General features: G+C 33.0%; 1 protein-coding gene and 1 long non-coding RNA gene across 3 annotated transcripts in view; both read right to left on the bottom strand.

Moving 5' to 3' along the window:
- The window catches only part of LOC133187543 (protein MON2 homolog), a 173,801-nt gene extending 172,013 nt beyond the window's left edge, over nt 1-1,788 (bottom strand). The window contains exons 1-2 of the mRNA XM_061322942.1: nt 1,420-1,788; nt 1,060-1,123 (exon numbers count right to left, since the gene is read on the bottom strand). Coding sequence (XP_061178926.1) covers nt 1,060-1,123; nt 1,420-1,533 — 178 coding nt within the window. The 5' untranslated portion in view covers nt 1,534-1,788. The remainder of the gene's footprint in view (nt 1-1,059; nt 1,124-1,419) is intronic.
- Nucleotides 1,789-5,742: 3,954 nt separating this feature from the next.
- LOC133187877 (uncharacterized) lies at nt 5,743-12,573 on the bottom strand. 2 transcript variants are annotated; one of them, XR_009721270.1, is made up of 4 exons: nt 12,477-12,573; nt 9,264-9,334; nt 6,408-6,571; nt 5,743-5,945 (listed from the first exon to the last, which is right to left on the bottom strand). It is a non-coding gene; the product is annotated as an uncharacterized LOC133187877 (long non-coding RNA). The 2 variants fall into 2 exon arrangements; XR_009721269.1 differs by having other exon boundaries at nt 6,408-6,557.
- Between the last annotated feature and the right edge of the window lie 1,171 nt (nt 12,574-13,744).

The following is a 13,744-nucleotide window of genomic DNA, read 5'->3' as shown; positions in this document are numbered from 1 at the left end:
ATGCACATGTTTTCAAGAAATTTCCTATATTACCTGTTGTAGCACCTTATAATATATACTTATATTCTAAATTTCAAAGTATTTTGCCAAAAAACAAGGAAATTATTGAGATTTTTGTATCAGCCAATCAGAGAAGAGCGCACGTGCATGTGCGTGAGTTCACGCTAATTTGACCATGTCATCTTGTCTAGACTACTAATATATCTTTATATTTTGAGTTTCAAAGCAATTCATCAAGAAATATAAAAGTTACGGCTTCATCAAGTATATCAGTCATTTCACTCATTGCACGCGCGCGCACGTGCATGCATGTGCGCGCAAAATGACCTTCGTTCCGAACACCTACACAACATGCCTATTTACCCTAAAAAGGTTTCATGTCAATCGGATGAGTGGTTCTATGAGAACACTACCGGACAAAAAAGTACCGGAGAAGAAAGTAGAAAAAAAGAATAATAATAATAATAATAATAATAATAAGAAACAGAGTAAAAACAATATGTTCCCAAACTTCGTTTGGGGAACATAATTATGAAATAAAAATTAATCATGACAAATACATGTATATCATGAATGTTGTTACACATTATGATCAGATTTTTAATTTTTGGTCATGACCCTCTTTTTACATGTTGAAGGTTAACTATGGTAATGCCCCTTTTCAGTGGTATAATCAGTAAACGACATGGCGACAAGTGAAACTTTGCACAGATGAGAAAATTCTTCAGTTTTCATCACAGTAGGTTTGTTAACTGTTATTCTGTTATTTGTCCTCAACAAAACAGAACACTTACTGGGCTTGTTACTGACTGCCCACAAAAATATGGTGGTTGCTCAAGTCCATGGAAGGCATGGCTTCACCTAGCCTTTCACGAATAGCCTGACATATTTTTGTGGACAGTCAGTAACAAACCTAATAATTAATACTGGTAGAAAAAAAAGGCTGTAGTCTGATCATCTATCATACACTTCACCTGTCAAAATTAGACAGGTTACTTGGGAGGCAGGATAAATCTATTGAATTCAGCATAAGGTGTTCATGGCAAATGGTGCATTCACCTGACATAATATCCTCGCTCTTTGTACATATTGTCCGTAACTTCAGTTGGATTTGCTCAGATGCCTGAAACATTCAGAAATCACAAAATTTTATGTAAACACTATTTCTTCACTCTTTAATTAACATGTTTTATTTTCATGCTTCTCATAATTTCTTTACAAAAGAATAAAATACGTAAAAAAAATTATAATTAGTTACAATAAATAGACATAATCATCAAGAAGCCAAGGCTATGTTCAAGCTCATAGTGGCTATGAGCTCTAGAATGCTAGCCTAACATAAGTATTTATTCAAACAGTGTGTTCAATAGACCTAAATACCTGGCCTAGTTGCTACGATCATCTATTCAATGCACATACCTCCTTAACATGGGGATATTTCCTCTTTCCCTCAGCTGATAAAGTTCTAAGGTCCCCCTGCAGACCCTCTACCAGCTTTTTGGCAATATTTGGGTCTTTCAATGGAGAGACCATCTTTGACAGATAATCGAGAAATACAACTTGTTGGTAGCTTTTAGGGCTAAATATACATAACAAACAAACCAAACGGATTTAAATCTGCAACCGAGGAAATGCGAGTCACGTTTTGCAAAACTTAGTTATAAATCAAGAGTTATCCCCGACATCCTTTGTATCATAAAGATTCACTAAAGAAAATAATTTCTAGACTGTCCTTATATATTCTTTCTAACTTTTTTCACTCGAAATCTTCAAGTAAACTCATGCAATTTTCGTGTACAACCTGTCAAATTGCAGGGTACATCACTCTTCTCTATTTCCGATTCTTGTATTTTCTTGCCTGTAAACGTGAAGTTTATCCGTATCTATGAGAAAATTCAACCCCGATGTTTGTTGGACATTTTTTTCACAAATATTTATTACACTTATTCATCATGTTTACCATAGGAAAAAATCGTGAAAACCCCAAAATAATCGTTCCACACAAAAATACCCCACTATACATTATAAGAGAGATATACTGGAGTATTTTTGTGTACTTGTAGCTCTGATCTGAATGTTCTACATTGCCCCCATGTACCATATGTTTAAATTGTTTTGAGTGAATGAGTGATTAATTATGAACTTCAGTGAAACTTGCAATAGAAATGTTTTATCAGATTATCACGGACATTTCATCAAATGCTATTCAACGAGCTAATTAAATTATGATTCATCTATTTTAAATGTCATAGGCATACCCCCCCCCCTCCCACCCCACCCCGTGTTTAAGTGTTTTGTTTATTTTGCAATTTATCTTTAAAACTAGAAGTAAAAAATATTTTCAAATATGGTTAGTTTTATCCATCTAGTAACTTATGGAACCCTGCTATATAATTTGTACAACTACTAGTATTACAAGACGATTTCAAGTACAATTTCAGTTGAAGGGGGGGGGGGGGCATATCATACATTTTCAGTTGGAGGGCACTATCAACTACCAAAAATTCCTTGACAAGCAGAAGAAAAAAGAAAAAAAAGTCATCAGATGTTATTATTGAGGGGATACAAGCATATTGTATCTATGTTTTCTATACACATGTAATATTCTATATATCGGAAAATTATTGGGGGGGCATGACCCCCGTGACCCCCCCCCCCGGGTTCCTACGGCCATGTCTTTTAATAATTTGTTTTTAATTAAAACAAATTATCAATTTTTTATAACAAATTGGTAATTTGTTTAAAAAAATTAGTAATTTGATAAACATGTAACAAAGTACTGTAATCTGTTATAACAAATTATCAAATTGTTAAAACAAATTAATAATTTGATTTAGCGAATTAGTTTGATTTAGCGAATTAGTAATTTGATAAAACAAATTACATGTATAAATTGCTATTTTTTAAAAAAAAAAAATAAAATTTGAAGGTGTTCAGAAAATCTTATTTCAAGTCGGATATTTGAAAACAGTAAACATAAGCTCTGTAAAGCTTTTGACCTACATGTTAATTAATTTGGAGTAAGATGTTTTAACACAGAATGTTCACTGAAAAAAAATAACGAAACTTTGCCCTTTCTGTGCCCCCCCCCAACCAGGGCTCCGCCCTTGACCCTAATCTACCAGGTCATAATACCCCAGTTCCTAATGCAAAATCCTGGATCTGTTCCTCAAGTAAAGTCCATGCCCCCCCCCCCCCCTTTGAACTGGGGGCAATGAAAGCAACACTGACAAAAATGAATTAGTAGATAAATTAATATCACAGAAAATACTCTTGAGTGGGTGGTACTCGGTGAAATAGTAAAGTGATACCTTGTGTTATAATTTCGGGTGTATTTTTTTTTTATAATCGAAATAAGTGTTGGAAAAGCCCTCAAAATCCCACCATAGCCTTTATAACTTATTATTGGCCCAATACTTTGACAGTTGTTTCTTCAAATTCATTCCAAATTCATTTGTAATTATTATCTTTCTTGCCTCAGACGGGACTACCCATACATTTTAAAAGAAATCGTTAAGCAATATGATTAATTTGTTATAAAAATCCAAAATATTACACATATATGTAAAAAAGGAAAACATTAGGTTGTATCCCCTTTAGTGTATATACATGCACAGCTTTTTCTAGAATTTTAATTGGAAACAATGCAAAGTATGCTAAGAGGTCTATAATTTTCAGATCTTAATTTATCACCCTTCTTAAAAAGTGGTTTAATTTTTGCAATCTTTAGATCATCTGGAACAATACCTTCTGAAATAGACACTGTATTATTTTGATGTGAGAAATGTTATTTCTAATATCTAAAAAAAAATACTGAAAACAAATTTTAAGGAAACTCAGATCAGTAAATTTTTATGAACCTACAGCTGAAGATAAATTTTGAAAAGTAATCTTAAATGGACACGTTCCATATATACAGCAGTGACACTGTCTGCTATGTTGCTACAAAAAGTTTTCTTCTTTAAAAAAGACAAAAGTATATATTAAATTGCACCCATGTGCCGGTGTAACGACGAAAAGAGACCCCCGTAGAATATTGACCTGGGATCATTTTTCTACGAAGAAATTTGACCCCCTGGTCAATATTCTACGTAGAAAAATGACCCACTTTTTTGTTGAAATTATGGCCTTCGGGTCATTTTTCTCCATGTGGATTGTAGAAAAATGACCCTGTAGAATAATGAGCCAGTGTCATTTTTTGATACCCCCCCCCCAAAAAAAAGCCTGGTTTTGGCAGGAAAATTCTTGTTAGGCAAATACATAGGGGTTTAATCACGCAGCCTTATGATATGAAGTGTTCATTTCTAAAAGCTTTAAAGTTAAATGACAAAATTAAATGGTTATAATATACTTTACATTAATAATACAAGATGTTTTATCTCCATTGAAGGAAAAACTAACAAGGCTATAATGATTTTCTATCACTATTAGATCAAAAATACATGTACGTACATTCTTTGATTTGTTTTATCACATTTAATAAAATAAGTTTTCACAGTTGTAATTATTATAAAAAATCAAGATCATTTTCTTATCTTGTGTAAGAAATAGAAACATAAAAATAAAAAAAATTTGTAGCTTCCATAATTGTAATCTTCTTTGATTTTATTCTGGGAAAATAATGTGCAAAAATAAAAATGTAATCTTCTTTTTTTTTTCTTTAGGAGTTATATGAAAGGTTAACGTTTTGGAACCCTTCCCAAATAGATTTGCGTGGGAAAATTCGATCGCATGAATATCTTTGATTTTCTATGAATAAAGTCTTAAACTTCTCATAAAAATATAGGGACGATTACATTTGTGAAAAAATAACACAGGGATCTAAATCAATATGCCTCTGACCATCGATATAAGGGGCACAAAAAGTGATAAGCTCAAAATCTTTAGCAACGTCTTTAGTGTTGTCGTTTGCTAGTGTCAACAAAGTCTTTAACAAAATGAGGCTTTTTACATCAAAAAATTTGATAGCTTAAAAAAAGACACTGGGTGAAATAAGCAGTTTCCCGTCATGGGAAACTATATGGAAACCACATGGAAACCTCATGTTTACATCATGTTTCCTAGTGGTTTCCGCAGCGGATGCCAGGTTATTCCGTCAAGTTTCCGTACCACGGAAACTACTACGCTCCGATTCCATAAGGTATCCCGAACCACGGAAACCTCAGGAAACCTGGAGTTTCCTGAGCCTCCATGTAGTTTCCCGTAATGGGAAACCTGAAGATTCCACTGGTTTCCATAATTAGGAAACTATGTGGAATCGGAGCGTAGTGGTTTCCATGGAATGGAAACTCGATGGAATCCTCAGATTTCCCATGAACGGAAACTAGAGGAAACCTCGTGATTCCTCAAGTTTCCATGACTCAGGAAACTATATGGAATTGGAGCATAGTGGTTTCCGTGTGATGGAAACTTGGTGGAATTATCTGGTGTCTCATAAAAGAAAATTACAGGGAAACTTCAAGATTCCCTTATTTTTCTGAGACGGGAAGCAATGTGCAATTGTGGTGTAATAGTTTCCATACCATGGAAACTACAGGGTAGGTTGAGCATTTCAATTTCGAAAAATGATTGACAAGCAACTGGAAGCTCAAGGATCCCTGTATTTTCCATGGTTAATCTTTCTTGTCTAGAATGTGAAAAGAGAACAGCAGGTTTAAATCAAAATATATATTATTAATTTCCTTGGTAAACTGTGTTTTCTTTTCAAAATCTATCAAGAAAATGTATAAAAAGGAGAAAGCATTATCAAATCATATGTTTAATAATTCATTTGATGTGCAAAAACATTATTTGAAAATGATATCAAAATAAATAAAATCATATATCTTGGTACACAATGAAGTAGTCTTTCACATCTAAGTCCATTCATAAAAACTTCTTTAAATACTCTATACTTCTTTCAACATCAGCTTCCGTTGTATTTTCTTCACATCATCTGCGTCGATCTGCAATATATTTTCATATAAAATTATTATTTGATGTAAGAATTGTATGCTTGAATATTATTTAGAAATCTTACAAGATCACTCAATGTCCTTTAATGTACCAATATCAGTGATTATAATTAGTTTCAGTCTTTAAATTTAATGACATGAAATCCGAATAATGAACATTACATAGTAAGGTTTTAAGCCAGATTAATATTAAAGCAGGTAAGATTGAGAATATGACCATCTCGTACATGTAGAACACTGCTTTTAGTTGAGTGAATTGGAGAGAAATGTGCTCTGGACAAGGATATTACGAATCTTTTTTTTTCTTATTGACATTTGACCTAGAAATTTTGTTAAAGATCACTTAAAAAACCCTTCATCCCATGGCACACAAGCAAGATCATACCAAGGGAGAAAAATTATGCTCTGGACAAGGACTTTAAATAAAGATATATAGTGTGTTTTGATACTGACCTTTGACCTTGATAATTGGTCCAAGGTCACTTTTTACCCTCCATCCACAGGCACTCTATGAGTTAAATTTGAGTGAGATTGGGCTAAGAGGAGAAAAAATATACTCAGGACAAGTGATATCAGATGGACAGACAGATCATCTCATGGCATCTGCAGAACAGGACCTTAAAAAAACAATGCACATACATGTTAAGCTATATCCATACAAGTCAATATGAATTCATCATATGTTGCATTGCATACACATGTTTTAATCATGTTTAATACCTTATGAATAATTTCATATTGCATGTACACTCAGTTTACATACAAATAATCTAAATTTCATCAAAAACGACCAACATATCAGCCATTCAAGATTTAGCTAATCAACATTCAGTACAAGTTCTAAATGCTATATCATATGTACAGACACTTACTAGTATTATTTACCTGCATTCTAAATCTTGTTTTATGTCATTGAAAATTAAGGCGATAGCCATTACCGATAACCAGTTTTTACCCCCAATTTACATACACGAATGTTTAGTGTTAATTCTAAAGCAAACTAGCATGGCGCGGCGCCATGCCCTTTTCTCTCGGCGCCATGCCCTTTTTTCTAGCACCATGCCCTTTTTCCTTGCAAAAATAAATAAATATGCCTAGCAGAGGCAAGATGGACTAGCGGCTTTGTTTATTCAGTGCATGCTGATTAGCCCCTTTGTTTATTTAATGCACACAAAGGTGTGAATTCAAGACAGGAAATCACTTCTCGCTTGAACGCACACAGCCACCTGGCCAGGTAACATGCCTCAGGCTGTTAGGGTATAAGAGATAACACGAGAAAATATCATTTGATTGCATTGATTATGCAAGAACTAGCCCAATGTCAAAGATAGATTAATTTGTAAATTAAAATGTTACACATTTTAAATCAGGATCGTTTTTTTTAAAATTGAAAGTAGAAAAAACAGAGTTGATAAAGAAAAATAAAACTGCTGATGAATTAAGTCAACTTACAATGTACAGTACAAAAAAAAAAAAAAAAAACAAAAAAAACTGAATATTATGTTTGAAATGAGCTAGGAGACAACAAAGCATGAAGTTAGTTTCTTTCAACATGTTCAATGATTCTGTGTTAAAACTTTTTGAGTTGACGACCAGAGGCTCAATGTTTCTAAGCCAGAAAAAAAGTTTTAACCAATTTATATATTATTTCAAGTTTAATTTTTTGGTATTATCAGTTTTCACTTGATTTTGTTCGTAGATTATTTTCAAAATAAAGAGAATGCCCTCTACATTTATTATCCAAGTAGCCCCCCTTTGCAATTTTGTTCCGTTATTTACCTCATACACAAATAACAATATTAAATCAAGGAAAAAAAATTCATACCCCAAACTAAAATAATTCTTGAGCAAGTGACAAAAAGATTCACACCTATTACTTTTTAAGCATAACCTTGATAACCATACTAATTTGTTGATTAAAAAATTTGAATTTAAATTTTGGCAATAATTGCCCTCTCAGTGTGTATTAAATGAATTAAGCCGACAGATTTATAATTTTTTCTTTTAGATACTTGTATAACTAAAGATAATTTAAGTACATAAACATGATAAAGAAAATATTATTTTATAATTTCAAAGACACTAAAAAAGTGCCCTCATGAAAACTTGTCGCGGCGTAAAGTGCCCTTTTGATTATTGGATTACCATGCCCTTTTTAGGGTCTGGATTTAACACTAATGTTGTAATGTTTGTTCAAAACTTCTCATTTATAAATATTATCTTATAGTATATTTAGTTAACATATACCTACAGTTAAAGCTTCAAAGTGTTTCATTGAATATTTTAGAAATTACAGTCATCAAAATACTGACCAGCCAGAAACCACTAAATTTTTATTTTTCATTTTTGTCTTGTTTCATTTAACATATTTCAATGTTAGAAAGTTTTAGTAAGTTATAATATTTACTACTTTAGCATAGCCATACAGTTGAACTTTGGCATCTTGAATACCACAGATATGTCGAAGTAATTGGAAGTATTCTCTAAATATTTTACTCCTGATATCTCGAATCCTCAAATACATGTATCACAAAATAATTTTAATTGAACTTTGAACCTTGACAAAAGGACTCTTAAACAAATATTCATTATTCTTAAAATAAAGTCTACAGGTTACAAAATTATAAGTTGCTCAACAATGATCATATCAATAATATCTGAAAGAGTTGATCATTTCCCCTTGGGGTGAAGGAGGGGAGGGGAGGGGGCTTCCTCTGTACAATTTAAAATATCCTTACTTTGTGTCAACCTTGGTTAAAATTAGTGGTTCTTGAGAAGAAGTTGAAAATGTGAAAAGCTCACTGATGGATCGACAGTTTGATGGACAAAAGACAAAACAAAAGGTATCAGAAAAGTTCACTCGAGTTTTTAGCTCAGGTGAACTAAAATCCTCACTGCATGGTGTATGTTATGCTAGACATCTACCAGACAGAAAATTTTATAGAGAAGTGAAAAAGACTCCAAGCCATACAATTTCATAAGGCCAAACAAAAAAAATATGTTTGTTTACTGTTACATGCTGAAATAAAATAGGGTTGGTAGGTAGATTAAGATGCATGTAAAAGTTAAACTGACGAATGAGTGACTTATGGATTTTTACAACGAAAAAAAATTGTGTTGGCTATTAGATATTGGATCGGGAGGGGGGGGGGGGGGAAACGTAAACAAACATTTTTTTTTTCATTATGCCTAACCTGTTGTAGTTTGCAGCTGGTAGTTCAACATTCCAATTAAAATTGGAATCAAGTTCTTTTCTTTTAATGCAATTGTCATACATGCCTATTTATGATTGAATTTATTACCACTTACCACATGATCACATCTTGATTCATCATACATCTTTAGTTACTGGTTCTCCTTTAATGTCAATTTTCTTCTCTCTGAAAGAATATATTATGTACAGTTACTACACTGTATTGCATTCTGATTTCACTTGTAAGACCAACAATAAACAAGAGTCCTAGGTGCCACTTTGCTCACCTGAGCACTTTGGGTAGGAAAAAGCATAAATCAGTTCTGTATTTAAAAGTTTAAATATAAAAGTGGTTCGGGGGGGGAGGGGGGGTATGAATTCTATACTTTCGAAGGATGCTTTTGAATTAATATGATACATATTAGCATTGCTGTTCTTAAGAAGAAAATTTTTATTCATATATTCCTTTTCTTCCTTTTTACAGTAAAACTCGGTTATAACGAAGTCACTGGGACCTGTGAAATTACTTCGCTATATCCTTAATTTGTTATATCCATATAAGGAATTAGTGAAATTTATTTCGCTGGGGATCCAAGAAAACTTCGCTATATCCGTGAATTCACAATATGCATGTTCGTACTAAATTAGTTTTACTGTATAACTATGATTCCCTGTTATGGCCCTTTTATTCTCCTGGGGAGGGAGGGGGGAGTGTCATGATTTGAATAAATTGAATCTACATTACTTCAGGATGCTTTTATATTATTATGACCAATTTTGACTATATTGGTCTTGAGAAGAATTTTAAAGATCTTTCCTATGTATCAGTATTGTTAGTAAAATGTTGATCGCCAATTGTGGCCCCATCCTACCCATGGGGGTCATGATTTGAACAAACTTGCATCTACACTACCTGAAGATGCTTCCATATAAATATGACAAATCATGGCTTTGCTGTTCTTGAATAGAAGAAATTTCTAAGATTTTTCCTATGTACTTTGATCCTTCATTGTAGCCCCGTCCTACCCCGGGGGTCATGATTTGAACGAACTTGAATTCACACTAGCTGAGGATGTTTCAACATAAGTTTCATCTTTCCTGATACAGTGGTTCTAGTGAAGAAGATTTTCAAAGATTTTATCCTATGTATTCCTACGTAAAACTTGATCATCAATACGTTTTATTTCCATCAGTGAACTCTTCAAAATTAGAGTCGCGTTTGGCCGTCTGACTGGGACAGCATGGCGTTGCGGATAATAAAAACCTGCCAATCTCAATCCAGTTTTAAATGTTAAATGTATTTGTCATTCCAATTAAAGAATAGAAGAACTAAAAGACATATGTGAGAGAGCGAGAACCCTAAATTTATCATCCATAATGATCCATTAATAAAAAATACGACATTTCCGAGGCATGTGTACCGGTATTGTATTTAGAGGTACCATACGATAAATAGATACTGTATCATACATACTGTATCATAGACATAAATTGATATCGTTGTCATTCCTACTCTTGATGTATATAAAGTTCACAACAATAAAATATTTCATTTGCATTTTCTTAGGATTTGTTCATTGACATTCAACATATTGTTTACCATGTTTACATGTTTACATGTTTATGTTAGTTTGTCCCAGAAATCCCGCGAGATTTGTACATTTTCCGACTTTTTCATAAAAGAGTAGCACTGTGCACTAAGAAGTATAACTCTTCCATAGTGGAAATAGAACGTATTGTGGCCCCACCCTACACCCGGGGGTCATGATTTAAACAAATTTGAATCTACACTTCCTGAGGATGCTTCCAAATAAGTTTAATTTTTCCTGGCCCAGAGGTTCCAGAAAAGAAGATTTTAAATGATGCCATTAATTTTTCATTTATTTGTAATTATCTCCCCTTAGAAAAAGATATGGTCCTTCATTTAAATATAGTTGAATCCCCTTTACCCAAGGATACTTTGTAGCAAGTTTGATTGAAATTGGCCCTGTGGTTCTTGAGAAGAAGATTCAAATGTGAAAAGTTTAAGACAATGATAGCGACAGACAAATTTTGATCAGAAAAGCTCAATTGGCTCAGGTGAGCTATGACTGATTTGTTTTATGTACTCCAAAAGATCCATCAAAATCACCCCTACCCAATCATTTTTTTAAGTATTTTAATTTTACTTCATTTTTTTTTTTTGGTTCCAGGGAAATAAAGTTTGTTTCATTATAAAGTTGAGGTTTATAATTTCTCCAAGACACTTGTTTTAACGAGAGCAATAAATATTAAACCTGTCTAGCTGTCCAGTGTGTAATGAAACATCAATAAATTTCTAATTCTGTGTTTTTGTATGACAAAAAATCAATTTGTTAGATACTGCCAAAAAAAAAATCTACCTACCTACTTACCTATTTTACAAAATTTGGGTCGAAGTACACAGGGTTGTCCCTAAGAATTGAAATAGAAGGGGACATTTAAAACGTAGAAGGGGAACTGGGGTTCCTCCCTTACTAGGGAGTTTAGGAGGAATATCGAAATAACCGGGGGATTATTTACATCATTATAGTTGGGGAAATTCCTCAGCCCCCAGGTCTTAGAGACAACCCTGAGTACATCTGATCAAACAAAAGTATTTTTAATAATGGCCAAAACTTCAACAACTACCAGGGAGGAATAAAATAAACAAACAAAAATTTATCGTTATCATACAACATATATCAAACAAAAATTTCAAACAAATAACGATTCACTTATTTTTACCATTAGACTTCTATGATGTTGCGACCACCATCAATAACTGATGATTGTTACTCAGATGATTCATTTGCATGACTTGAAATACTATCAAAAATGATCAATATTTGTACATCTTGTACAGCTGTTGTAGGCTTATTATTTTTAACATTTTCAGTAAATCTTTCAGCAGGTCACACATGAGAAATTTTGTCTTTTGAACAGTAAACTATTTCAATTTACAATCTATCACTAGATTGTTAAACAGTTGTTATATTATTATAGACAGTACTTACAAACCAATACATTTTCCCTATACATATCATTATTATGCATATGAATAAGGGTTGTGTTATGACTTTGTAAGATGTATATGTACTCTAGTTACAGACAATCTATTTAAATTGTTCTAATGATTCTTCATAATTTCTAATATTATCTGCCAAATAAAGGCGGCTTACAATAGTCAGAACTCTCTCTTTTAACTGTTTAAATTTCCATCGATGAGGATGTCCTTCGTGAATAATCTGATAAGTTGAGATTGCGGACACTTTTTGTTTAAATATTGATGACTTAATCGTAATTTAGTAAGAGAAATAATTCATTTTTACCTTGTCGTTACATCATAAAAAGTTCCAGAAGTCCAAAAGTACAACAAGTTGCATTCCGAGAACACATGTATTCAAACCGGATATATGTTTGTCTGTATTAACAAAGAAACCATATTCGGTACAAACATTATTATCCGATTTAGCAACGAAAAAAATTTCATACACTTTTCATTTATTTATAGAGAGAGAGAACTATTATAGTAAGCATTCATTTTCATTAAAAAAAATCTACAAAGGCGAAACGTTAACATACAACATACAGCATGGAAAAAGACAAATGTGGTGCCATAGGGCCTAACTAAACAAAGTCTACTATCTATACATCTATGATTGAACGTAAAACACTAAATATTGTATAATTCAAGTTTCTCTTTCCGTTTTTTCAATGTGTAAACTAACATATTTAAAACTTTGATATCAAACTTTTCAAAATGGCGTTAAAACGGATGTGGTCTTCGATGGGAAAGATTTGTTCTGCCCAATATTAATATTATTTACCGTAAAAAGTATATAAAAATATACGTACACTAATCCTTGGTTGTTGATCATTTCATTTTTCATAGTTTTAAAGACACTGGGTGGCGAAAACATCGTTAACTTTTCACATTTGCACCTTACACCCGAGTCCATCTCCGTCTTGCTCAACTCCAAAAATGGCGCCTCGTGAAAATTGACCAATGAAATTAAAGCCTCTGCAGAGCGATGCATTATGGGAAACGGAACCTGTTTACGTTAATTATGTTAGAGGGTAATAAAAGTTTTTACATATAATATAATTTCCCTATTACGGTGATTATGAGTTCATATCCTTAGTGAAGTTCTTCACTAATCATAGAAAGGGGGTGTTCCTCAATAAATTTGTTGATAATTAGTATACTATAGAAAACAAAGAGGTTTTCTGAGAGTGACCAGAGACATTTTATGTTTCTGATGTGACCCCTCAAATTATTTGACTGGGGGGGGGGGGGGTACGTAGTGCCCATCCAAACAGAAAATGTTCGGTTACCCCCCCCCCCCTACTTTTTCATTAAATTATTCATTATTCTGATTAATGTATAATGTCACAACGAAAGATGTTAAACCTTTATACATGTATACATGTTTTAGAATTTGAAGCGTCAGAAAATGAATATTAGTTGAGGACCGTAGAAAATTGGGGGGGGGGGGGCATAGTGGACATGCCATACGTCCCTAAACATATTTTTTACAGTATAGAAAACAAAGCTTATTTCCTGTTGCGCCCCTCAAAATAAACGTTTGATGACTCT

Source organism: Saccostrea echinata, unplaced genomic scaffold, assembly GCF_033153115.1.
Source record: "Saccostrea echinata isolate AGI-Se365-2 ecotype Australia unplaced genomic scaffold, CSIRO_AGI_Sech_v1 ptg000015l, whole genome shotgun sequence".
NCBI lineage: Eukaryota > Metazoa > Mollusca > Bivalvia > Ostreida > Ostreidae > Saccostrea > Saccostrea echinata.
Note: the sequence above shows the minus strand (reverse complement) of the source record. Positions and strands in the feature narration are given on the sequence as shown.